At 43.1% G+C, this 25815-nt stretch overlaps 1 protein-coding gene across 1 annotated transcript; it reads left to right on the forward strand.

The window, feature by feature from the left end:
* Positions 1–455: 455 nt before the first annotated feature.
* Positions 456–18214, forward strand: LOC126176161 (trypsin-2-like). The gene is made up of 2 exons (XM_049923302.1): positions 456–842; positions 17844–18214. Exons 1-2 carry the CDS (start codon positions 456–458, stop codon positions 18210–18212), a joined length of 756 nt encoding a protein of 251 aa, XP_049779259.1. The 3' UTR covers positions 18213–18214.
* The last annotated feature ends 7601 nt before the right edge of the window (positions 18215–25815 follow it).

Here is a 25815-nt window from a genome sequence, read left to right on the forward strand (position 1 = left end):
GCAACAAAAACGTTGCATGCTTTCTTGGAAATTTACCAAATGGTTCAAATGGCTCTGAGCACTATGGGACTTAACTACTGAGGTCATCAGTCCCCGAGAACTTAGAACTACTTAAACCTAACTAACCTAAGGACATCACACACATCCATGCCCGAGGCAGGATTCGAACCTGCGACCGTAGCGGTCACGCGGTTCCAAACTGACGCGCTTAGAACCGCACGGCCACACCGGCCGGCTGGAAACTTACCAGTCTTATGAAACCACCCTCGTATCTATAAAAATAAATAATGATTGCCGCACATTGAGTACCGCTCTTTCCCCTACGATATCTCAGAGAGACTGAAAGGAAAATCCCATAGCGTGAGAATGTTGGCTGTTTATCTAATCTGGCGTGAAGTGTGCGGGTTTCTACTGCTGCTTGTTGCGGCTGAGGTCAGGAGACAGGCTGCAGCAGTATGGCGATGCGTGTGCTGCTGATGTTGCTGCTGCCGTGTCTGATCGCTGCGTCCAGCGCGCTGGCGCACGGCGCGCGGATCGTCAACGGCAGCGACGCCAGCATCGAGGACTACCCGTGGATGGCCGTCATCCAGTACCGCAGCGACATCAAGTGCTCCGGCACCATCATCAGCGACACCTGGGTGCTGACCAACGCCGCCTGCGTGCAGAAGTTCGAGCCCACAGACTACTGGGTGCTGGTCGGCACAGCGGATCGTACCAGTGGAGGACTTCTGTACAACGTCACGCGGAACGAATACAACCACAAGTTCAGCTCCAAAAAGAGGGACTACGACGTGGGCGCCGTTCAAATTGACGGCACCTTTACCTTCACCGACAGTGTGCAGGTACGGTGGCACTGTCATTCGTATTCATTTTGAGACGTGCAAGTGGTCATTCACAACTTTTGTGGTGAAGTTGCTTAAGGGGGGTAGGACATCAAACGGGCCGACTTGGAGCAGGAGAGGCACCACAGGACATTTTAATTTCCACTGTCTATAATTTTACAAATAAATTCACAAAACTTTTAAAGCATGATCAGGAAGGATTCAGGATTCATACTCATAGTAGTGGAAGCTCAAAACCGTAACAAAATACATTTTTTTACATGTAAAATTTCATCATTTTTTCACTGACTACTGGCTGCATTTGTTGCTATAGGTACACTTTTCTTCCTAAGCAAGAGAGATTCTTCGATGAATTTTGCACAGCACACAAACTACAGTTACATGTGTATATGTGTATGAAACTCAATTTTTTATTTAATTTATGAAAAAATAAATGAGCTGCTACATTTTAAACTTCTTGTTTAGAAAAAAACTCAAATTTTATAGTTAATTATCTCAATTTTTACCACAGTTTTTAATAGATTTGGAAAATTCTAGAGTTTCATACACCTGTAAGTATTGCTTATATGCTGTGCAAAATTCATCGAAGAATCTCTCTTACTTAGGAAGAAAAGTGTACCTACAGAAACAAATGCAGCCAGTAGTAAGTGAAAAAATGATGAAATTTCACATGTAAAAAAAAGGTATTTTGCTACGTTCCTCAATCCTTCCTGGTCATGCTGACAAAGTTTTATGAACTTATTTGTAAAAGTATAGACAGTAGAAATTAAAATGTCCTGTGGTGCCTCTCCTGCTCCAAGTCGGCCCGTTTGACGTCCTACCCCCTTGCATCATTATTTAAGTCTGCAAAGTTCACAGATTACAGACTCGAGTCCAAACTACAGAAGACATTTTTGTAATTGTAATTTTTCTGTAAAAGAATCAATACTTTCTGATCACGTTGATACGATACCTCGACACGCAACCGTTCACTTATAGAAAGATCCGAACAGAAAGACTGGAAAGTTGCACAAGTAACACCAACACCCACAAAAAGATATAGAAGTAATCCGCTGAATTATAGACCCCTACCACTAACGCAGATATGCAGTATCATCTTGGAACGCGTACTCTTCCCCGAAATTTTGAATCATCTCGAAGAAAAAGGTTTATTGACAAATAGCGAACACGGATACGGAACATATCGTACTTGTGAAACACAACTAGCTCTTCATCCTCGCGAAGTATTAAGTGCTATCGACAGGGGACGTCAAACTGATTCCATATTTTCAGATTTCCAGAAAGCTGTTCCTCGTAAGCGACTTCTAATTAAATTGCGTGCCTGTGGGGTATCGCCTCAGCTGTGTGACTAGATCCGTGATATGCTGTCAGAAACGTCACAGTTCGTAATAACTGACGGAAAGTAGTCGAGTAAAACAGTAATATCTGCCGTTTCCCAAGAAAGTGCTATAGGCCCTCTAATGCTCCTTATCTACATAAACGATTTATGAGACAATCAGAGCAGTCCTGTTAGATTGTTTGCAGGTGATTCGGTCATTTACCGTCATGTAAAGTCATCAGATGATCAAAACGAGTTGTAAAATGATTTAGACAAGATATCTGTATGGTGTAAGAAGCGGCAGTTGATTCTAAATCATGAAAAGTATGAAGTCATCCACAAGAACACTAAAAAGAATCTCCGAAATTTCAGTTACGGGGTAAATCATACAAATCAAAAGGCTGGAAACTCAGCTAAATACTTAAGGATTACAATTACGAATAACTTAAATTGGAACGATCACATAAATAATGTTATAGGGAAAGCAAACCTAAGACAGCGATTTATTGGCAGAAAACTTAGAAAATGGAACAGGCCTACTAAAGAGACTACTTACACAACGCTTCTTTGTCTCTTCTGGAGTACTGCTCTGCGGTGCGGGATCCGCATAAGTTACGACTGACGGACATCGAAAACGTTTAAAGACGGGCAGATCATTTTGTATTATCGCGAAACAGGGGACAGAGTGCTAGGATATGATACACGAATTGGGGTGGCAGTCATTAAAACAAAGGCGTTTTTCGCTGCGGCAAGACATTCTCATGAAATTTCAATCTTCAACTTTACCCTCAGAGCGTGAAAATACTTTTTCGCGTCCATCTACTAGAATGAAATGGTCATGATAACAAAATAAGAGAAATCAGAGCTCGCCTGAAAAGCTTTAAGTATTCTTTTCCCCGAGCGCTCTTCCCGAGAGTGGAACGGTAGAGCAGTAGCTTAAACATGGTTCGATGAACCCTCTGCCAGGCTCTTAATTGTGAATTGTAGAGTAGTCATGTAGATGTAAATGTAGATTTAGAATCGAGACGAAATGCTGTGGCCAATGCTGAGGATGTTTGCTATGGACCAAATAACTGGGTAGTCTTTCCTTGGGTTTAAGTTTAGACTAGCATCTTTCTTCTTTTTCTTTGGAGTAGGTGATCTTCCTGTTCTGCCCACAGAGGAAGATGTTATAAACGTTTCCTTGGTCTTTTGCTGTCTACTTCATTATTCGGTCTCTACGATAAAACTTTATCTGATGTTGGTGAACAACGCAACCAGTCCACAAATACTTTTAACATGTTTTATTTTAGTGCCACAAACATTTTCGGTCTACCATGCTCATCGAAAGATGACTAATATTTTCAGTTAAATAGATGTTTTGATCAGTAGCATGTCGTCTGCTCCTACACTGCACAAACACGTGTGAATACTTGGGGTAGCTTTATAGGTTGTTTCATTAATTAAAACACGCTAATGTGCTCACATTTATTTATGTGTAATGTGAAATAATTGTACTCACTTACGTACGTTCCCGTAGATGGCGATTTGTTTTGTTGTGGTCCATACGGTTTTCCATGTCGATGTATGTGTTGTTGAATTGCAAACAGCACACATACCGTAAATAAATTACTGTAGCGCACTTCGTAACATTCTTAATGCCAGTGTTGAGTGTCAAACACGTTCTATAGATTTTATGTTTTTGTTTGAAATGTAAAGATTATCATTAAGCGAAGATAAAAAGATATCGTTCGTTTCCTACCGACCAAGGATGTAAACAGAGGAAAGGTGATGTGTGGGGTGTGTAAATTAAAATACGTTAATAACAGAATAACATTTGCACTCAAAAAGTAAACTTATTATTAAAAGACAATAGGACAAACTGTTTTTGGTATATCATCTTTTTTCTGTTACTCTAATCTCAGAGTGCAAACATTTTTCCGTTATTAACATGTTGCATTTTGTACATATCACACATCTTCTTTGCCCTGTTTACATGCTTGGTCAATAGGCAATGCATGATGTCTTTATATCTTTGCTTAATGATGATCTTTGACTTGTCAACAAAAACATCACGTGTATAACACGTGTCTGATGCTCAAAACTGACGTTAAGAATATTATTAAGTGTGCCACAGTAATCTATTTGCAATACATGTGCTGCTTGTACTAGGGTATTTGACTGTTTTCTGCAAATTGTCTTAAATGATTAATTATGTCATTTTATACCCCTAACATGCTTTTTTCCTCTTGAGTTTCAGTATTCTTCTATAAAAACGGCAATGACATTCAGATAATTTGAAAGCCCGCTGAAACGCTCGCTCTATTCGAGTCATGTGATGCCTGTGACGTCACTTGCTAGCTCACTGCTTCTAGTGTCATAACGCTAATTCACGCTGATATCTTGTTTTGGTATTAACGTTTCGGAAAATGGGTTACAAATGCCGTGTAATACCATACTGTACAAACACATCTATAAAAAGTAAGTCTGTTTTAGACGTCAACTTTAGTTTACACTCTGAAACATCACAGCCCTTACGTTTGTGTCACCTGCATCTTGAACGCGCTTTATATCTCTCCGTATAACCTCATCGTCCTACAACTCGTTGTACTGTGGCCGTATGGTGATACCTTCACTATTTGCAACGCTCTTCAAAAAAAGTGAAAAGTTTGTTCGCAAAATAAATGTGTTTATCTTCCGTTATCCATTTCTCAGACTAAGACTAATGTGAAACTGCATATACTACATCACACAATCGAAACAACTGCTACAATCAATTCTTGTTAACGCTATTTTCGTATTTCGTGTAAAACTTTTAAAATATATGATCCTCCCCAGAATCGAACACGTCACCTCTCTCTTCGAAGTCGATGCGTTATGCAGTATGTTGGGCTGCGGAATGCTTGTTAGATATAAGTTTTCTCCTGAGTTTCTTCTACAGAGGAAATCGGTACTTATTTTTGCCAGTAAGTTTTGCCAAGAATAATGTTATTGTGCCTTGGGTCGTAGCTCATGACTGATAATCGACAATCTAGTTACAATATACGGACACATTTACAAAAGTTCTTCAATTCCTTAGTTCTGAGCGAGCTTAATGATGTTGCAGAATGTCCGTCGTTGCACATATCGCCGCTCTAAATGATTGGAGGCTAAGCGCATCAGTTTTCGCAAGGCATCCACTATCGGTGTTCACAAAATTCCTTTCCATTGTTACTTAAAAGTTGTAATTGCGTTTTTCATCACTAAATAGCTAAACTGTTTGCAGAAAAAGTACGTAATAACCTCGTAACGTCGGCTAACGCTTCTGTAACGCACGTGTAGCTTCGTCTTATTCCTAGCCTGTCACGTCACCAGAGCATCAGCCAATAACAGAGCGTTTTCGATCACGTGACCAGATCTTGATATTTAATGATTTTTAAGCTTTAATTACGTAAAGTAACAGATATTTTGTGAGAACATTTGACTGTAAATGCTATTTAAATGTTATGATTAATCAGAATAACAACAATCCGAACCATATTTTTAACATAGGAAAATAGCCTAACATTGACATCGAAAGCCACATGGACCACAACAAAACAAATCGCCATCCATTGGAACTTACGTAAGCGTGTACAGCTTTTCACATTATACCTAAATGAATGCAACTGTTTTCATTAATGAAACAACTTATAAAGTGGTACTAAATATGCAGATATTCTTGTGCAGTGTAGGAGTAGACGACATTATCAAAACACTTATCTAAGGAAAATATTAGCCTCTGAAGACTGACATGGTAGCCCGAAACTGGCTCTGGGACTAAAATAAAATACTTAAAAAGTACTTGTGGCTTGTGCCTCATTAGCCGGCCGTTGTGGTTGAGCGGTTCTAGGCGCTTCAGTCCGGAGCCGAGCCACTGCTACGGTCGCAGGTTCGAATCCCGCTTCGGGCATGGATGTGTGTGATGTCCTTAGGTTAGTTCGGTTTAAGTAGTTCTAAGTCTAGGGGACTGATGACCTCAGGTGTTAAGTCTCGTAGTGCTCAGAGCCATTTGAACCATTTGTGGCTCATTCACCTTCTATCATAAATGGCCAAGGAGTTAACAAGTTAAAATAACATCTATTTGATGTTTCTCCTTCTTATAATGTCCTCTGGTGCGAAAGCCATCTTTCTTTATTTTTGTTGATTCTGTCGCTTATTTCAGAAATATAAATCATAATTAAATCTAGCCAGTCTAATGCAACCTTTCCGTGCGAGCATTCTCTTCAGATGATAAATAACCGTGAATTAAATTTCTCCCACCCAAGCATTCTAATTACTTATTTTTGGGTCGTGGATCATTATGATTTAGAACCATCGGAGGTTGCACTGCTTTAGGTGAGGTAAATGTTTACTGAAGGCAGTGAATGTGTTAAGTTACCAAATCTTGCTGCAAGCGACTTACAAAACTGAACAAAATAAACACAGAGCAAAGTAAGCAGGAGAGATGGCTTATTATCGGCTATGGTATGGTTTGCTCACAGGGCAAATAGTGCAAAAATTATATTTCAGATATAATGATTGGTAAGCAGTAATATGGATGCCTTATCACTGTGTGTTCGTATTCAGTACCTGCTTTGCTACATTTCAGTTATCACATTCCAGTAAAAGCTTAATTCAGGAACAAGCCTATTAACATTATACAGGGTGAGGCAGCTAAGTCATAACACCTCTTGTATCTCCCGAACCGTAATAGATACAAAGATGCCGTTTGGACAGTGAATTGCAGGGACAAGGGCTACCCGAATACATCACATTTCATGTTTGTGATTTTTTTTTATTACAGCGATATGAGGCCATCTTTGGTTTTTTTTAATGGAACCCTATGTTAAATTTTAGCATAACATGATGGTCTTAAAAAGATGGTTTCAAATATGTGTATCATAATACTTAGGCGAATAGTTTTTGAGACACAAATATCTTCCTGTATCGTATTCGTCCTTCGCAGCGGCGTTGTCCAGTGCGACCTTTCCTGTTGACCACTGAGGAAATTAACGGGGAAGGCGTTGTTTTCCTGCTTCTCGATAACGCCGCAAGGTGACGCACGAGGTAGCTGGAGAGAAGGGTATAAATGTGCTGCAGTGGTAATGAGACATCGCGTTTCCGTCCCAGTTTCTTGGAGCAGACATGTACACCAATGAAGAAAAGTTAGATATGCTTCTAGTGTATGGTGAAAGCAGAAGAAATGCTGTTAGAGCAATAAAGCGATATGGAAAGCTGTATCCTGAACGAGAGCGTCCTACCCGCCAACTTCTTGCACGTATTTGCAAGAAACTACTTGAATCAGGATCATGGAACGCCATACAGAGGACAAGGCAGAAAACTGCAACTGGCGAGGTACATGAAATGGCATTCTAGCGTTGGCTCATAACGACTCTACTGTTTCGTCGTGACATATCGCCTCGGAATGTGGTATAAGTCAAAGAAGTGTAAGGTGTCAGGCAAATCCAACACCTTCCATGAAAACCCTGCCATGATAGCAAATCCACCAGTATGTCACATAGCTCCGAATAAATCCTGACATTAAATTAACCAAAGTAATATGATCAACGAGTGAGCAAATGGAATGCCACAGACTAACACAAGAACGTCTAAATGCATGTCATACCTTCCCACCGTGAACCAGACGCAGTTCCGAGGGGAGAAAAGCTCTACAGTAAGGGACACCCACATCGCCGGCCGATCGCCGGGAGGTCCACTCCCCAGCCCATGTTGAAGGATAGAGACCTCCAGAAGAACAGTGTAGATCTTAGAATAAGACTAAAAAGGCCACACCAGCTGCAAGTTTTAGCTTGAGACTATACGCATCTCTGTTACGTAGCAAACATTAAAAACATTGCCCCACCACGAAAAGTATAACGTTTCTCATTGGATAGACGGAATTTTTGTAGGCGGAGCTTAAGGTTAACATTGAGACCCTGACTGGTCAGTTGAAAACACAGCCAGATACCCAGATACCCAGTTCTCGGATTGTTGGATAGGACGATGTGCGGAAGTGAAGTGGCCAGCCCGGTCTCCTGATTTGAACCCTCTTGATTTTTTTTCTGTGGGAAGCAATCAAACATAAAGTGTATGCTCAAATTCCAACTACGCCAGACAATATGAAGCAACGTATCATCGAAGCATGCGCTGATATCTCACGTGACACCCTCACAACCGTTCACAAATCATTCGAACAGCGACTACAAATGTGCATTGCAGCAGAGAGGAATCATTTTGAGCACATGCTTCACTAAAGTTTTGTGACATGTACAGCACGTATTTTGCATCTTTGTGTGTATTTGCTTCGTATTGTGATCAATAGTAAATATTTTCAAATAAAAAACAAATACGTACGAAATAATTGTGACCAATAAGGACCTCCTAATTTTCATACGTATTTCTGTTACTTAAATTGTATTAACATCTTGTAGTATTTTAATACTGTATGTTGTCTTCTATTTTGGTATCACAGTTGTAAAATAACTGAATAATATTTGCGCGACATCATCAGTTAATTTTTGCGCAAAATATCGCAGTATGTATTCCTATTATCGGGTAAATGGGCGTGTTTGTGTAAGGACGGACTCGCGACGTTTACCATGTACTCTACACAACAGGAAAGGTCGCATTGGACAACTCCACGTCGAAGGACGAACATGATACGATATACACATATTTGAAATCGTCTTTTTAAGCCCATCATGTTACGCTAAAATTTAACATAGGGTTCCATTAAAAAAACCAAAGACGGTCTCACATATCTGTAATAAAAAATAGCAAAAACATGAAATGTGATGTATTCAAGTAGCCCCTGTCCTTGCAATTCACTGTCCAAACGGCATCTTTGTATCTGTTACGGTTGAGGAGATACAAGGGGTGTTATGACTTAGCTGCCTCATCTTGTATAACGGAAATACAAGGTACATAAAGGCTGATCCGAAGAACAACCGCAACTGAGCATCATATTGATAGGAGTGAGTAATCAGCTTCAGTTTGTAAATGATATTTTAGTAGCACGACTAGTTTCAGAGACTATTGCTCCATCATCAGAAGCTACACATCATACAATTTGTCAAGTGATGGGTATGGAAGGTGTGGGCCAGTTAACAGCATAGCACATGTGACGTAAAAGGTGCGCCGCAGCTACTAGAGAAACACCCGTCTTGCCAGTACACAGCTCCTGTGTGGGGACATGAGAACAGGCATACTTGTTATCATGGCTCCTATCGACTATGTCTGACCACCGCAAGGGAGGGACCCCATTTTTGTGTACCAAGGACATTGTAACCTCCTCATACCTTGCACCTGCCACTCGAGAGCAAGTAATGGGCACCACGTAACGTGCTGTGACATCCCGCACCATTGGTCGGAGGCTAGCAGCAGCGAGAGTAGGGATTACAGGGCTATGTGCAGACTGCTGTTAACATCACTACCCAAATGCTGCCTTTGGAGTGGTGCTGTGACAGAGAAGCACGGACTGATGATGGCGTCCCATTGTGTTCGGCGATGAATCGCAGCTCTGCGTTGCTATGGATGACCGTCGTTGGTGAGTACGGCGGCGACTTAGGGAGACGTCTAATTCTTCCAGTGTTTGGGAAATGCACAGGGCTGTTATTCCTGGCGTCATGGTATGAGGAGCCATTGGGCACGACATCAGGTCGTGGAAGGTAGTGCATGAGGGAACTCTGGCGGCACAGTGGCACATCACTGTCATCCTGTGTCCTCATATGTCAGTAGTGTGGGGGCTATTTTTCAACAGGACAATGCTTGCCCCCAATTAGAATGTGTTTCTATGAACTGTCTGCGTGATTTTGAGATACTCCCGTGGCCACCAAGATCTCCAGATCTGTCCTTGATGAAACATGTGTGGAACCAGATAAGAAGTCAACGCAGTCCCTGCGCCAGTGTCTAGAAAATAAAGGACAAGTTACAATAGGGTGAGCCAGTTTGCCTCAGGAGAGGATACAACGACTTTTCTGACAGCATCCAGTCGGCCGAAGTGGCCGCGCGGTTCTGGCGCTGCAGTCTGGAACCGCGAGACCGCTACGGTCGCAGGTTCGAATCCTGCCTCGGGCATGGATGTGTGTGATGTCCTTAGGTTAGTTAGGTTTAACTAGTTCTAAGTTCTAGGGGACTAATGACCTCAGCAGTTGAGTCCCATAGTGCTCAGAGCCATTTGAACCATTTTTTTGACAGCATCCAGTCCAGAGGGCCTGCAACGTCACACTGATAAGTGGGGACATACTGTTATTTGTAAATGTGACTCGGTTCTGTAATCAGTGAAATATCAATACATATCCTCTTTACCCTCTCAACCCGCTAAGTTTCATTTCGTTTCCTCCTTCCTTTCTGGATGCTTCATTTTTTATTTTATTTTATTTGTTTATTTATGTCAGCCAGCGTATACTCGTACTGAAAATTTATTTTGTTTGTCGGGGTATCGTTCTTGATGACAGATTCTTTTTAAGTGTGAATGAAATAATTCTGTTACATATGAAGATAGTAACTGTTCTCGAAAGAACAGATACCATTGATGACCGTGCAGCTTCTCTAGAATAAATGATAATTAATTGAAACCTTCAGCTGCCAACAGGTATTGCTGACATAACTTGATAGGACAGCTGAAAATGTGTGCGCCGACCGGGACCCGAACCCGGGATCTCCTGCTTACATAGATGGGCAAAGTATCTACTAGGAACATTACGTATGTAGATTGTGGACAGCCGGGAATGTGGGTCTCACGGGAAGCGTGCAAGGGATAAGTCCCTGCAGTCGCGCTATACATTTGTGTCCTCGGTGGCTGAGATGGATAGAGCGTCTGCCATGCAAGCAGAAGACCCCGAGTTCGAGTCCCGGTCGGGGCACACATTTTCAGCTGTCCCCTTCAAGGTATGTCAACCACACCTGTCGGCAGCTGATGGTTTCAATGAATTATCATTAATTCTGTTACATGTTGTTCTGTCGGAACCATAACCAGGCAATATGTTTAAATTCCTTAGGATATCAGACACTGAACTACGAGATAAGTGAATTCCTAAAGGCGATACATCTTTCCACTTCCCCAGAACGTCCATTACTTCTGTTCATCAACTCGAAACAGTTGAGGAACAGAAGTGAGGAATGCGGGTCACAGGAATATATTGACTGTTAAATATGCCATATTGTGTGTCAATGGTTTTTCACTGTGCACACTGTCAGCCATATTATGTATCTTCGATGTGCTCACGTATCCTGTGTTTCTTCGGCGATGACGTCTCATGGACAGGTGAAGTGTATTTTACCATTTCAACATGCACTTGAGAAAGGCTATAAGGCGGAAATCATGACTGTGTAAAATGAATGAACACTTGACAGTCAAATAGCGGAAATTTCATTTAAAGAGTTTATATTAAGTTTTAAACAGGTCACAATAACTTTTGCGGGAGTCCAGTGAACTTTTTCACACTGAGGAGGACTTGCTACATTGGTGATTAAATGCCCCTCTGTCTACCCTTAGGATCCCTGCAAGATCTGTGACGCCTAGCAATAGTCTGTCTTCCGTAGCCCCACAAGCTATGTGGTGCAAATGTTAAGTCAATGCGGTTCAAATTATCGCCTGGTTGCCAAGAATAGTAAACCATTTCACGAAAGCTATTCCTAACATAACCTAGACAACAGCGTAAATGCATAAAGTAGCTGAAATAGTTCAGCCAGGCACTCGATCTCTCGTAGTAGGTGTAGATCACAAGAAAAACACTGAGAATTGTTGGTCAATATGTAATAGAAATTCTTCGTTGTATTATCATAAAACATCTATAGCCAATATATTACAATTTCAGGTTACATCTTTTCTGTATCTAGGATATAGGTTACTGTTTCTATACATTATACACTCCTGGAAATGGAAAAAAGAACACATTGACACCGGTGTGTCAGACCCACCATACTTGCTCCGGACACTGCGAGAGGGCTGTACAAGCAATGATCACACGCACGGCACAGCGGACACACCAGGAACCGCGGTGTTGGCCGTCGAATGGCGCTAGCTGCGCAGCATTTGTGCACCGCCGCCGTCAGTGTTAGCCAGTTTGCCGTGGCATACGGAGCTCCATCGCAGTCTTTAACACTGGTAGCATGCCGTGACAGCGTGGACGTGAACCGTATGTGCAGTTGACGGACTTTGAGCGAGGGCGTATAGTGGGCATGCGGGAGGCCGGGTGGACGTACCGCCGAATTGCTCAACACGTGGGGCGTGAGGTCTCCACAGTACATCGATGTTGTCGCCAGTGGTCGGCGGAAGGTGCACGTGCCCGTCGACCTGGGACCGGACCGCAGCGACGCACGGATGCACGCCAAGACCGTAGGATCCTACGCAGTGCCGTAGGGGACCGCACCGCCACTTCCCAGCAAATTAGGGACACTGTTGCTCCTGGGGTATCGGCGAGGACCATTCGCAACCGTCTCCATGAAGCTGGGCTACGGTCCCGCACACCGTTAGGCCGTCTTCCGCTCACGCCCCAACATTGTGCAGCCCGCCTCCAGTGGTGTCGCGACAGGCGTGAATGGAGGGACGAATGGAGACGTGTCGTCTTCAGCGATGAGAGTCGCTTCTGCCTTGGTGCCAATGATGGTCGTATGCGTGTTTGGCGCCGTGCAGGTGAGCGCCACAATCAGGACTGCATACGACCGAGGCACACAGGGCCAACACCCGGCATCATGGTGTGGGGAGCGATCTCCTACACTGGCCGTACACCACTGGTGATCGTCGAGGGGACACTGAATAGTGCACAGTACATCCAAACCGTCATCGAACCCATCGTTCTACCATTCCTAGACCGGCAAGGGAACTTGCTGTTCCAACAGGACAATGCACGTCCGCATGTATCCCGTGCCACCCAACGTGCTCTAGAAGGTGTAAGTCAACTACCCTGGCCAACAAGATCTCCGGATCTGTCCCCCATTGAGCATGTTTGGGACTGGATGATGCGTCGTCTCACGCGGTCTGCACGTCCAGCACGAACGCTGGTCCAACTGAGGCGCCAGGTGGAAATGGCATGGCAAGCCGTTCCACAGGACTACATCCAGCATCTCTACGATCGTCTCCATGGGAGAATAGCAGCCTGCATTGCTGCGAAAGGTGGATATACACTGTACTAGTGCCGACATTGTGCATGCTCTGTTGCCTGTGTCTATTTGCCTGTGGTTCTGTCAGTGTGATCATGTGATGTATCTGACCCCAGGAATGTGTCAATAAAGTTTCCCCTTCCTGGGACAATGAATTCACGGTGTTCTTATTTCAATTTCCAGGAGTGTATTAACATCATGTTTAACTCACAGTTCCAGTTTACATCTTTTCTACATCCACAACATCTGTACATTACACCTATAAGCAGTAGATTGCAATTTCATTCATCTGCAACCCGTATGTTACTGTTAAACGAATTTTAAATCACCTCTTGTTTCACACACAGTTGCTGGCTAGCCATATCTTCTCGCATACGACGCTACGCTATAGTGTGCATTTTATCATCGAGTATGAAGCGTTCATCGTCCTTTTCCAGGTGTCTTCGTTACCATTAGATCTAATATAGTTGTCATGAGTGGCCTCCCGAACTGTTCTAGACGTTTTCAGAGTAATAGGTCAATATTGCTCTGCAAGATGTATTGTCATGCCCGCTGCTTACAAAACTGTACTTATCCCAATCGCTTGTTAGATGACTGAAGTTTCCTCAAGTAATGGTGGTGTATTTGAGGAACATACCTACTAGCAAGCTGAGGTTTTCTCGAAGGTTTGCGGCTACATATGTGGGGTGAGTCTGGTGGGCAGTAGAAGGATTCAGTTACAAATTTAAGCTCACTCTTGATACTGAGACTTTGTCTAACATATAGCATCAATTTCTGGCGCGGTACAGAGTTTCCTGTCTACTGCGATTGTTGTGTACACCAAATAAGCTTGGTATCCAACATGAGCGTGACAGGAAGAGAATCCCCTATCACAGATATTAGTTGCTGTTGTTGAGGTGGCTTGCTAACCACTGGGCAGTTAATTAGCATCGTCACAGTGGAAACGTATTATAGTGGAACCACGACAGAATAATGTTGGCAGTATACTGTACATTAAAATACAATTAACAATGTTTGATTAGAGATTATGTATGTTATATATCTTCAAAGTCCGGTTCACTAACTATGGCGGTTCGTGCAAGTCGAGGCACGGTCGGGGATTACCAGCTCCACTGGTTTTTAGGAAGTCTTCAAACTGTGATACGTTGTTGCTGGTACCACTATCTCATCCCTGCTTTCCTGTTTCATTCTCTCGCTTGTTTATGTACTATTTCTCGCTTAGCACGATCATCAGCGATAACAACTCGCAACAAATGGTATTCAAATTTACCACGCAACTCGCTACTATCACGTTTAATGCTCGCACTGACTACGACGTTCACAGCAGAGCCCTCAGAACATAACTGAACGCTCATTAGCTGTTGGAGAATGCGTGACGTAGGTGCGCAGAACAATCCTAAACTCGACAGCCGACATTCGTGACTCCAAATACAGTACTATGGTGATGATAATGCGTGGTAAAGTGGTTACACAGTTCTATCTATGAACACTGGTCTGTTCCTGAATCAGAGCAACGATGAACTCACTTAACTAGTAGTAAGTGCAATCTGGCTTTGTTGGCAGTGACAATGTTATCTAAGTCCTCGCACTCTCTGTTCATACTGTGACAACCGGCCTAAACTGAGACAACGTGAGAGACTGGAGACACTGACTCCAACACTGATTTATGAATGTAGCTGTGCATCCCCTTAACCCCGCGTTTGGCGAATGAATGTTCATTTGCGAACTATTTTCATGACGCCAGGTGGAAGCATGATTTAGTCCGCGCTTTTAGCGCCCTCTATCGCATCGAAACTTAGCTGTGTGGCGCCACTCTGAAGTTTCACCTTGCCATGCGCACTCTGTGTATGTGGCTATATACCGAAAGTACCGGCGGACTCAGCAGCGACGAATACACTGCCTCCTTTTCCCATTAACCTATCATTTCGATATTATTATGTTGTATTCCCCTCAAAACTCTCACTGCAGTTAATTTCGTTTTTTAGCAACTATCTGTACCTAGTGTTATATGAACTCCACTGGTTTTTAGGACGTCTTCAAACTGTGATACGTTGTTGCGAATTCTTTGGCAGTTGATCACTAGGATTTTGATCATCACATCTGCAGAAGGGCATTTCATTGGATCCTACGTTTATATGAGTACGAGAGCTACTTTTTTTTTCATGTGCCGATCGGTCGCAAAATGGAAACTACAGTGAAAATGAAAAATGTTTTGTTTACAACATTTAGATACACACTGCAGCAACTTCTACACAAAGTCGCTTCTGCGACTTAGACATTTGTATTAGTAAATAAATGTAAATGTCGTGTGACTTGGGCCTCCCGTCGGGTAGACCATTCGCCGGGTGCAAGTCTTTCGATTTCACGCCACTTCGGTGACTTGCGTGTCGATGGGGATGAAATGATAATGATTAGGACAACACAACACCCAGTCCCTGAGTGGAGAATATCTCCGACCCGGCTGGGAATCGAACCCGGGCGCTTAGGATTGACATTCTGTCGCGCTGACCACTCAGCTACTGGGGGGCGGACATTTGTATTAGTGTGGTACCATCTTTTCAAAGCCCTCATCATACACGTGTACAGTGCTTTCAGTCAATTCTCTACATTGGTGTATGGTTCGTCGTGAATCAAACAGGAAAGCAGGGACGAGATAGTGGTACCAGGGGTATCCTCCAGCACACTTCATCAGACGGCTTTGGGAGGTATGGTATGGTATGGTATTGTATGGCGGGTGATCGAACACTTCTCATCAAAAACGCTGCAGGAGCGTCTTAGTTGCAGCAGCAGTGTGCAACAGAGCATTGTAGTGACGAAAGACAATGCTTGATGACAACATTCCTCTTCACTTGTTCTCAGTTGCCCTGCGTAGACGTTGAAGAGTCGTAGTGTTTGAGGCTGCGGTGATGGTCGTGTCACGTTCCATGAATTCCACAAATAAAAGTCCATTTTGGTCCCAGTACACAGTAAACATACACTTTCTGATGGAGGATATTCGCTTGCACTTCTTTGGTTTACTCTGGGAATGTGAATGCACCCGCTGTTTGGATTGCTCTTTTGTTTCTTCATTTTTGAAATGGGCTCATGTCTCGTCCCCTCCGACAGTCTTGTTGAAAAACTCTTCTGCTTCATCGTGGTAGCGCTAGAGGAACGTTCAGGCGGTGCCCATTCGCTGTGTTTTCTGATGGTCATGCAGCATCTTCCGAACCCACCTCGCTCAGAAGCTGCAGAACTGAATTCTCTCACTCACGATGGTATAGACATATGACCTTGAAATTTCGGGAAACGAATCACTCAACACAGCAATTGTGAACCGATCGTTTTCTCGAATAGCCTGATCCACTCGTGAGCAAGATCATCAGTTGACACTCGCTTCCTTCCCTGACCGCCTGCATCGTGAATGTCTGTACGTCTTACGTCAAAGTTCCTGCACCACTGCCACACCGACGGCCGGTGTGGCCGTGCGGTTAAAGGCGCTTCAGTCTGGAACCGCGTGACCGCTACGGTCGCAGGTTCGAATCCTGCCGCGGGCATGGATGTATGTGATGTCCTTAGGTTAGTTAGGTTTAATTAGTTCTAAGTTCTAGGCGACTGATGACCTTAGAAGTTAAGTCGCATAGTGCTCAGAGCCATTTGAACTGCTACACTTTGCTGTCACTCATGAAAGTTTCGTAGTACACATTACTCATTCGTCGATGAATTTCGGCTGCACTGCACCCCTCAACTCGAAGAAGTCGAATGAGAGCACTTACTTTACACTTGGCGGGAGACCCTGCTCTTCTGCGCATGTTTACGTGCTCACTGCGCACTCAGAACTGACACGTGCGAGGTGACGCGATCGACGGGCGTACTAGAGACACTGTGCAACGCATCTGCACAAAGATTCATTGGATTTTCACTGCAGTGACCGATTGGATCTTGAAAAAAAGTAGCCCTTGTACTTCAGGGGCTCCATAGCTATCATTATATAGACTAATCTAAAAACCCTTGTGTGCACTACACACTCAGCTACCTGTGTAGGAGCCTCTGACATGTAGTGCATTCTTGAGACATTTATGAGGACCCTAGTTCCCAACCCTTAACGGTAAATATAGGTAGGATGTTTGAAGATGAGGGAATCATACTGAAAACTGAACGGATGGGATGGAATAGCCCCTTTGCAAGTGTCAGAACAACATGTTAAAATGTTACCAGCTTTTAAGCAGTTTGAAAACAAATCGTTACCCACCAAGGTATTGTTCAAATGGTTCAAATGGCTCTGAGCACTGTGGGACTTAACATCTGAGGTCATCAGTCCCCTAGAACTTAGAACTACTTAAACCTAACTAACCTAAGGACATCACACACATCCATGCCCGAAGCAGGATTCGAACCTGCGACCGTAGGGGTCGCGCGGTTCCAGACTGAAGCGCCTAGAACCGCTCTGTCACACTGGCCGGCCCAAAGTATTGTTGTTTGGCCTTCTTGGTCAGTGTGACGAAAGTCTGTTACTAACAATGAAGAGTGCTGACATGTACGTTTTCTTCGTTTACATTCTGAATACGTGAGTTCAGTAGCAAAACATCAAATGAAAATGTTGTGATTTTCATCTGTGATCGCAGCCAATTACTCTGTCGACGGAGGCGCCCCCGGACGGTGCTCTGGTGACGGCCATGGGTTGGGGCACGCTTTGGAATGGTGGCTACCCTGCAGAGGTGTTGCAGGCGGTGGACCTGTACGTGGTCAACTGGGACGAGTGCAGCGAAGTAGACATCTACAGCGGCAAGCTGACGGAGCGCCAGTTCTGCGCCGGCTGGTCTGGCGGCGGGAAAGGCACCTGCGGTAGGGACAAGGGCGGTCCAGCAGTGCTCAACGGCGTCCAGGTGGGTATCACCTCCTGGAGCAACGGCTGCGCCATGCCCGGCTACCCCAGCATCTTCACCAGCATCGTACAGGTGCGCGACTGGATCACGGAGACCACTGGCGTCTAGACTATGACATGAAAGAACCAGCAAAGTCAAATGGAAATTTTCGTAACTAAACTACGATGAATAAAATATATGGTCATATCGTCAGTCTGTGTATACGTTCTTGTCCTGCTACCAAGGAAAAATATTATCTTTTCAGCATGAAAAACTAGAGACTTTTTTTTATTAATAGAGAATACCAGCGTGTCTCCACGAGTAAGCACCATACTAAAAATCCAAAGGTTTGCATTTCGATATTCAGTCAGTCCTATGATTTTTTTTCTGTCAGCTACCCATCTTTATTCACTGGCAATGATTTATTACTGTGAAAAATGGTTCCGTGTTCACGTAGGACTGGGCGAACGATACCTGCATTCGAACAGGCTCGAGATTTCCTGATAACATTGCAGAACTCGATACGGTTTCCAGCGCGGCTCGAAAAATCACTCGATATTTGACACGGGTGGTGGGATTGCAAACAGTACTTCAGATCGTTGAACTAATGTCAAGAACAAGATATAGCTGTGCTTAAAATTTTACGATTTTGTGAAATACAGAAGGAAATTGCGTTATATCCTAAAGCTGCACAAACTCCTATTGTATTTGAACACATTTGCAATGACAGTTTTCACACAGTGTGTATGGATACATGGACATTTAATATAATTTTAAAGTAAAGCTGACGGTCAAAGGCAGAAATGCCCTCAAAAAATATTGTTTGACTCTGACCACAATGCAGTATTTTATTTGGTCATTAGAGAATACCAAGTGGTTGCACATGGTTCAAATGGCTCTGAGCACTATGGGAGTTAACATCTGTGGCCATCAGTGCCCTAGAACTTAGAACTACGTAAACATAACTAACCTGAGGACATCACACACATCCATGCCCGAGGCAGGATTCGAACCTGCGACCGTAGCGGTCACGCGGTTCCAGACTGAAGTGCCTAGAACCGCTCGGCCACACCGGCCGGCCCAAGTGGTTGCAAATGAGCATTCCAGTCACTGCAAGTATTAGAACAACGTGTCAAAATGTTGGCGGCCGGAGTGGCCGAGTGGTTCTAGGCGCTACAGTCTGGAACCGCGCGACCGCAACGGTCGCAGGTTCGAATCCTGCCTCGGGCATGGATGTGTATGATCTCCTTAGGTTAGTTAGATTTAAGTAGTTCTAAGTTCTAGGGGACTGATGACCTCAGCAGTTAAGTCCCATAGTGCTCAGAGTCATTTGAACCATTTTTTGTCAAAATGTTACCAGCTTTTAAGCAGTCTGAAAACAAGTCCTTAACGTTCAGATGAAACAAGGAAGGAAATTAACCAACAATTAAATTCATCGTAAACGAAATAAATATTATTAAACTAAATGTAGTGGTGGCACAACCCATCGTATAGAGAGTACCAATATACATCACTGTATTTGCTAGACTAGTGTAAGATCGAGAGTTAAACTAAATCGTGATTGCTATCTTCTATTTATTTGTTAGCTGCTGTTTTTACATACGACTTACAACTTAGAAGCCTGTGTTTCACAATTACTTTTAGAATTAAAACCCATAGTACGAGGGTTGTTTGAAAAGTTCTCGTAATGGAATAGAAAAAAAGTACTTACTACACTGAAACTTTTTTTTATTTTTCAATGTGGTCTCCTTGTAGATTAATGCACTTAGTCCAACGATGTTCCAGTGCCTTGATCCCATCTGGAAAATTAGTTTCCTCCTGGCCTGCAAAATAGTTGTCAACCCCGGCTACCAGTTCTTCATTTGAAGTGAATCTTCGTCCAACAAAAGAAAAATTTTCAATTTTGGGAAGAGATGGAAGTCTGATGGAGCCATATCAGGTGAATTAGACGGGTGTGGCAACAATTCATACCTTAGGAACTTTTAACATTGCAGCACGTCAGCAATCGTGAATAATTTAATGATTATAAAGAATCCGCCTCGATTGCAAATAGCAATTTGCAATCGAGGCGGATTCTTTATAATCATTTAATTCATGCCTTAGTTCGTATAATTTTTCCACGGCGACGGCACATGTGTGCGGGTGCGCATTGTCTTGATGGAAGAGGACTTTCTTCCTTGCTAAACCTGGCCTTTTTCGCGTATCTTTTGTCGCAGTTTGTCCAGGAGGTCAGTACAGTATTCTCCAGTAATTGTTTGCCCAGTGGGGAGATAATCTACAAACAGAAACCCCTTCGCGTCCCAGAACACTGATGCCATGTCCTTTCCCGATGAAGGAATTGTCTTTGCTTTCTTTGACGGCGGATGATCAGCTGCTTTGACTGTTGCTTTGTCTTTGGGGTATAGTAGTGCACCCAAGTTTCATCTTTGCTCACAAACCGGCGCAAAAACTCTTGTTCGTTTCTCCTAAAACGGGCCAAACATTGTTCCAATATGTCCATTCTCATGCGTTTTTGATCCAGCGTCAAGAGTCGTGGAACCCATCATGCAGATATGTTTTTCATTTCTAATTCTTCAGTTAAAATGTGATATACCCTTTCAGATGACATCTGGAAATCGTAAACAATTTCACGCACTTTCAATCGGCGATCCTCCATGCCCATTTTGTGCACTTTTGGAATGATTTCTGGAGTGGTGACACATCTTGGCCGACCACTGCGCGGATCATCATCTAAGCTCTCCCAACTTGGCAACAGTTGAATATGAAGGAGCAGAATCCCCTAGTGTATTCTGGAACTCGGCATGAATGTCCTTTGCTTTCACACCTTTCTGTACGAAGTACTTAATCACTGCTCGAATCTCGTTTTTTCCATCTTCGCAAATCACTAGGTGGGAACAACAACAGGATCACATCACTGCCACAGCTTTCTTCTAAGAGCACTGACGTGGCACGTGTTTACAGGCAACAGTCCAATAAATATCACGTGAACAACTCGTTGCGCTAGTGCTGACCTCTCGTTGTGATTCTGAGAACTTTCAAACCACTCTCGTACATTAATAAAGCTGAGAACTGCCGTGTAGATAGAACGAAAAGATGTCGCTAGGTTGGCTTCTAGATTTATCGAGCTGTCACTTAAACTGGTTCAGCCGTTCGATTTGTACTCGGGCACAGCAATGGGTCATGTATTATATATAACTGATTGAGTGAGTCAGTTCAGATCCTTCCCCTCTTTTCCCCCTCATCTGTCCGGATCCTCCCCCTCCCGTTCCCCCCCCCCCCCACCCATCTGCCTTCGTGTCTACTTTCTGGTTGAGCCGTTCGATTTGTACTCGGGCACAGCAATGGGTCATGTATTATATATAACTGGTTGAGTGAGTCAGTTTAGATCCTTCCCCTCTTTTCCCCCTCATCTGTCCGGATCCTCCCCCTCCCGTTCCCCCCCCCCCCCCACCCATCTGCCTTCGTGTCTACTCTCTGGTTGAGCCGTTCGATTTGTACTCGGGCACAGCAATGGGTCATGTATTATATATAACTGATTGAACTGATTGAGTGAGTCAGTTCGGATCCTTCCCCTCTTTTCCCCCTCATCTGTCCGGATCCTCCCCCTCCCGTTCCCCCCCCCCCCCATCTGCCTTCGTGTCTACTCTATCGTGCAGTGTTTACATTAGTGTTCAGTGTTGTGTGTGTATTCATTAGCTTAACATTTTAACACTGTATGAAAAATAATAAAGAATCATGAAACATGTGAAATAGCTATGCAGACAAAAAATATAAACGACGATGTGACCATATCACTGCTGTTGTGTATACAGGTGAAACAATAAGGAAGATTTTTTTCCCCCTCACCAGAGGCGCCGACTTATAAAAAATATTGGGGAATACTGGGGGTCTTGCCCCTGGAAATTTTCTAAATTTTAGGTGAAAAATAGTGAGTTTTAAAGTTTTTTAATCATTTTAGAGTCATATGATCAACATTGGAATTCCGAAAACTAGAGAAACTAGACAAGCCTGACACATTTTTTCGCTTTGAAAAAGAAACAAAACATAAACACGCACGGTATTTTCGTAAAAAGCTAATGTAATTTACAGTAATAATCATGCTTATGGATTATTACACAGCAGGAAAATTTATAGATCTGAAAAGACTGAAATTATATTTAAATAAATCCTAAACTACCATTAAAAGAATAAAACATAAAATATTGCTGTCGCACTTAAATGAGGGCACTGAATTTTTTCATTGACATCCTCTGCTGTGTTCATTGCATGGCAGTAAATAAGTAAAAAGAAATAAGTCTTGAATTGTAATATTGGCTCAAGGTAGCCTGCACATTTGTAACCTGCCTCTGTTTTGTCCTCTGCAGAAAATGTTTCAAGAAACTCTAGAAGTTGTAACCTCCCCCTCACTTATCGACCTTAATGACAGTGAAAAATGAAACCGCGTGTACCTAATGGGAATTTTGGAAAAGCAATCGTCACCGAAGTTAATCTGTCGGTAAAGAGGGAGGAAAGAGTTACATCTAAATGATAGGAAAAGTGCTAATGAAACTGGTGGAAATTAATTTTGAAAAGGGGTAAAGTTAATAAAGAAAGTAAATGTGCAGCCGTTACGTTAACAATTAACTAGCGGTAATTAGGTATTTGAGATTTGGGGGAAATTACGATCGCCAGTCCTAAGGACAATTACTATAGTAACTGAAAAAGAAAGGTTATTACATATATAATTAGCACTAGAAGTGTGGAACTGAAGGTTGACACGTGTAGTGTGAAAACTGAAAGTTTGTCAGAAGTAATAAATTTCGCTACACTCTGACTTAATTTAGCAAAAGAATTAATAAAACAGGAAAATCGAAAGTTAATTTAGTGACTGAAGTTAATAGTGAGCTTTCTTTCTGAAGCACATCGAAATTCAGTAAAACACGGTTAGTCTTGGACTACCTCAACAATCGTTTCAAAAGCTACTTGAATCTACGCAATTTAGAAATAAGAGATTTAACTTTGAACTTGAATCAAATGATTCTGAACAATTAACAATAGTAAAATTTAGTACGTACCAAGCTGAGCTGCAGCCACAGGTAAGCCAAAATACGGTAACAAAACTCGCACTCTTAATTTGTGCTAGTGTAATCTAAATATTGTAGCCAGCTATGAATACCTTAATTGAAATTTGAAATTAAAGCAGTGAAATAGAATATTACTTTAATGCTGGCGTTTGAATTTCAATGACACTCGGGTTCATTCCGGAAAAGGAAGGGACCCTGCTTGGTAATGCAATTGGGACAATGAGCAACAAAGGTTCATGCTACGTTGCTGTAATTTTGTGATTTTAACAGTTTGAAATGCTGAGGTCTGCCATACAGTTCTAGAACTTTACGTGCGTCCAGTCTTCCTTGTTGGTTGATTGAAGGTTTGAAGCCGTCGATCGAGGAGGTGGCGACAGTCACTCATTGTCGGCCGTCGCTGTTGCAGAAGCTGGATGTTGGCGCGCCTTCTTCTCGACACGGTCACCTGACGAAACGGGCTCTTGATGTGCGCCAGCTAATGCTTCCCGTCCGCGACACCATGTCAGAAACTATCGTCGCAAGTCGAGCGCAATTACATGCTGCCAAACCCCGAAAGCGCTGCAACTCGCGGGAGCTTCACACAACACACCTGCTCCACTCGCTACTCCAGCCAGACTCCTGTGCTCAGCCCGCGCTCCACGCGGCAGAGTTAACACTCCCAAAGATCCTACACACTTTGATTCTTCACACGACGTAATCGTTCGATAGCAGTCTTCCCTAGGCAAGACCCAGCGTAAAAATACAAATAATATTTACGAAACAAACCAATTATACATCGACATAAATGTATAAATCTATATATACAAACAGTAAAACAATTGCAATATACAAAGAGACAGAAATGTCAAATCTTGAGGTAACAAAGCAAGGAAAAAATAATAGTACAATAGATGGAAATAGGAGGATATGCATTTCCGGCGTTACAAAGTTCTTCAAAGTTTTTCAATATTCTCAGTGTACTAGAAGCTCACATAGTCCATCGAGTCAGGCAAAGGGGTCTACCCAGCTTGGTTGTTGGTGCTTTCATAGCTTCTGGAAAGTCTCATCCTTTTGTTGGATTCCCTTACAATTTTTATTAAGTCCTTGGCTAAAGCCATAATATCACTCATAGACGTAAAATGGCAGAGACTGTCTACAACTGCCAAGTCTAAACTGTGAGCAGTGCAGTGCGCATAACGTGCTTTTGGTCGCATATCCTAAACTAACTTTTCAGTGTTTTGAACTTACCTCTCGGATTCGAGGCACCATCATAGCACTGTCCTCTTAAGTTATCCACTGACAAATCAAGACGAGCAAAAACGTCTTTTAAAATACTAAACAGAGTTTGTGATTCAGTGTTGGGTGTCTCTTATAACCCAACAAAGTCTTCGTTGATGATAAAGGAATCATCGACAGTACAAAATGACACTTGTTCATGAATCGAAGAATCACTTGTTTCGTCAACCATAATAGAAAAATGTTCAGTTTTCTTGATTGAAGTCAATACCTTTCTCAACACAGACTTTCCTAGTAGATCAAAGATCTCGTTTTGAATATCGTGGGACGTCTACTTATACCCTGAAAACCCTAACAAATCTTTAAATTCAGGTATTCATTCTTTCGGAGTTCCAACAATTGAAAAAATCTGAGTTTACATCTTCGTGCCCTCTAATTGCTAGTCTTTGTTGGCATAGAAATTGCACGGCAGTAAAAATTGTCTCAGGAGCTAAACGGCTGTTCTTCATATCACTGTCTAGCTGTTCATTCAATTGGGCGGCCACACTTCGGTTAGTGATAGAATTTAGTTTCAGAACACCTTCTTTATGCGTAGACGTATTTTCATGTAGACGGAATTTTTCCAAAGACTTTTTCCAGTTAGAAAACCCTACAGAAGTTAATGCATCTTCTTTTTTTGGAGAAAATTGTAATTGCTTTTTAGCATCTGCCTCTTTGCAGGTTTTGCAAAAAACTTTTTCAGTAGATTCTTCATATTCTAGCCATGTATATTTGATCAACCAAGACTTTTGAAATGAACTTCCCTTACCGGATTGTCCAGGTTTCGGCTATGAACGGTTCTCGCCTGAAGACGACAAAGCAGTTGACGACACAATAATTGTTGGAGGTTGACTTGCAGTATCATAAACTTCCAAGCGCGCCTTTTTGGTAACAAATTTATCCATTGCAAACTTAATTCACAATATACTAAGAGACTAAAGTAAACGAATAAAATATATCATATAAAGTAGTCCACGAGACACTAAAGTCGGAGCACTAAACACGTCTGCAGCATGCACTGAACGAAACTATCCACACTGAAAGACTGCAACAACCTTGCCGTCGAGCAGGCTCCCGCACCGGTCGCTGAGAAGACCAGTACGTCTTCACAACACCTCTCTGACAATTTCATTGTACCCACCGACGCCTTCGAACCAGGTCGACGCTCCTCCTTGCCGTCGTCCGACACTGAGGAACACGTGCGCAAACAACGCTCGCCACGTAGGCGCAAACGCAGCCGCCGTTCACCCACGGGCTCTCAAAGCGTCGCCACCCACGACGACGAAGACGACACCTAACCAGCCGACATTTCCACGCAGAGGTCGGCGGACAGCTTTCACGATGAACAAGACGTTTCGCAGGACGGGACCACCACGGAGGTCGCCACGTACAGTGAAACGATCGGTGCGCAGGTT

The sequence above is a fragment of the Schistocerca cancellata genome, chromosome 3 (assembly GCF_023864275.1).
Source record: "Schistocerca cancellata isolate TAMUIC-IGC-003103 chromosome 3, iqSchCanc2.1, whole genome shotgun sequence".
Classification (NCBI taxonomy): domain Eukaryota; kingdom Metazoa; phylum Arthropoda; class Insecta; order Orthoptera; family Acrididae; genus Schistocerca; species Schistocerca cancellata.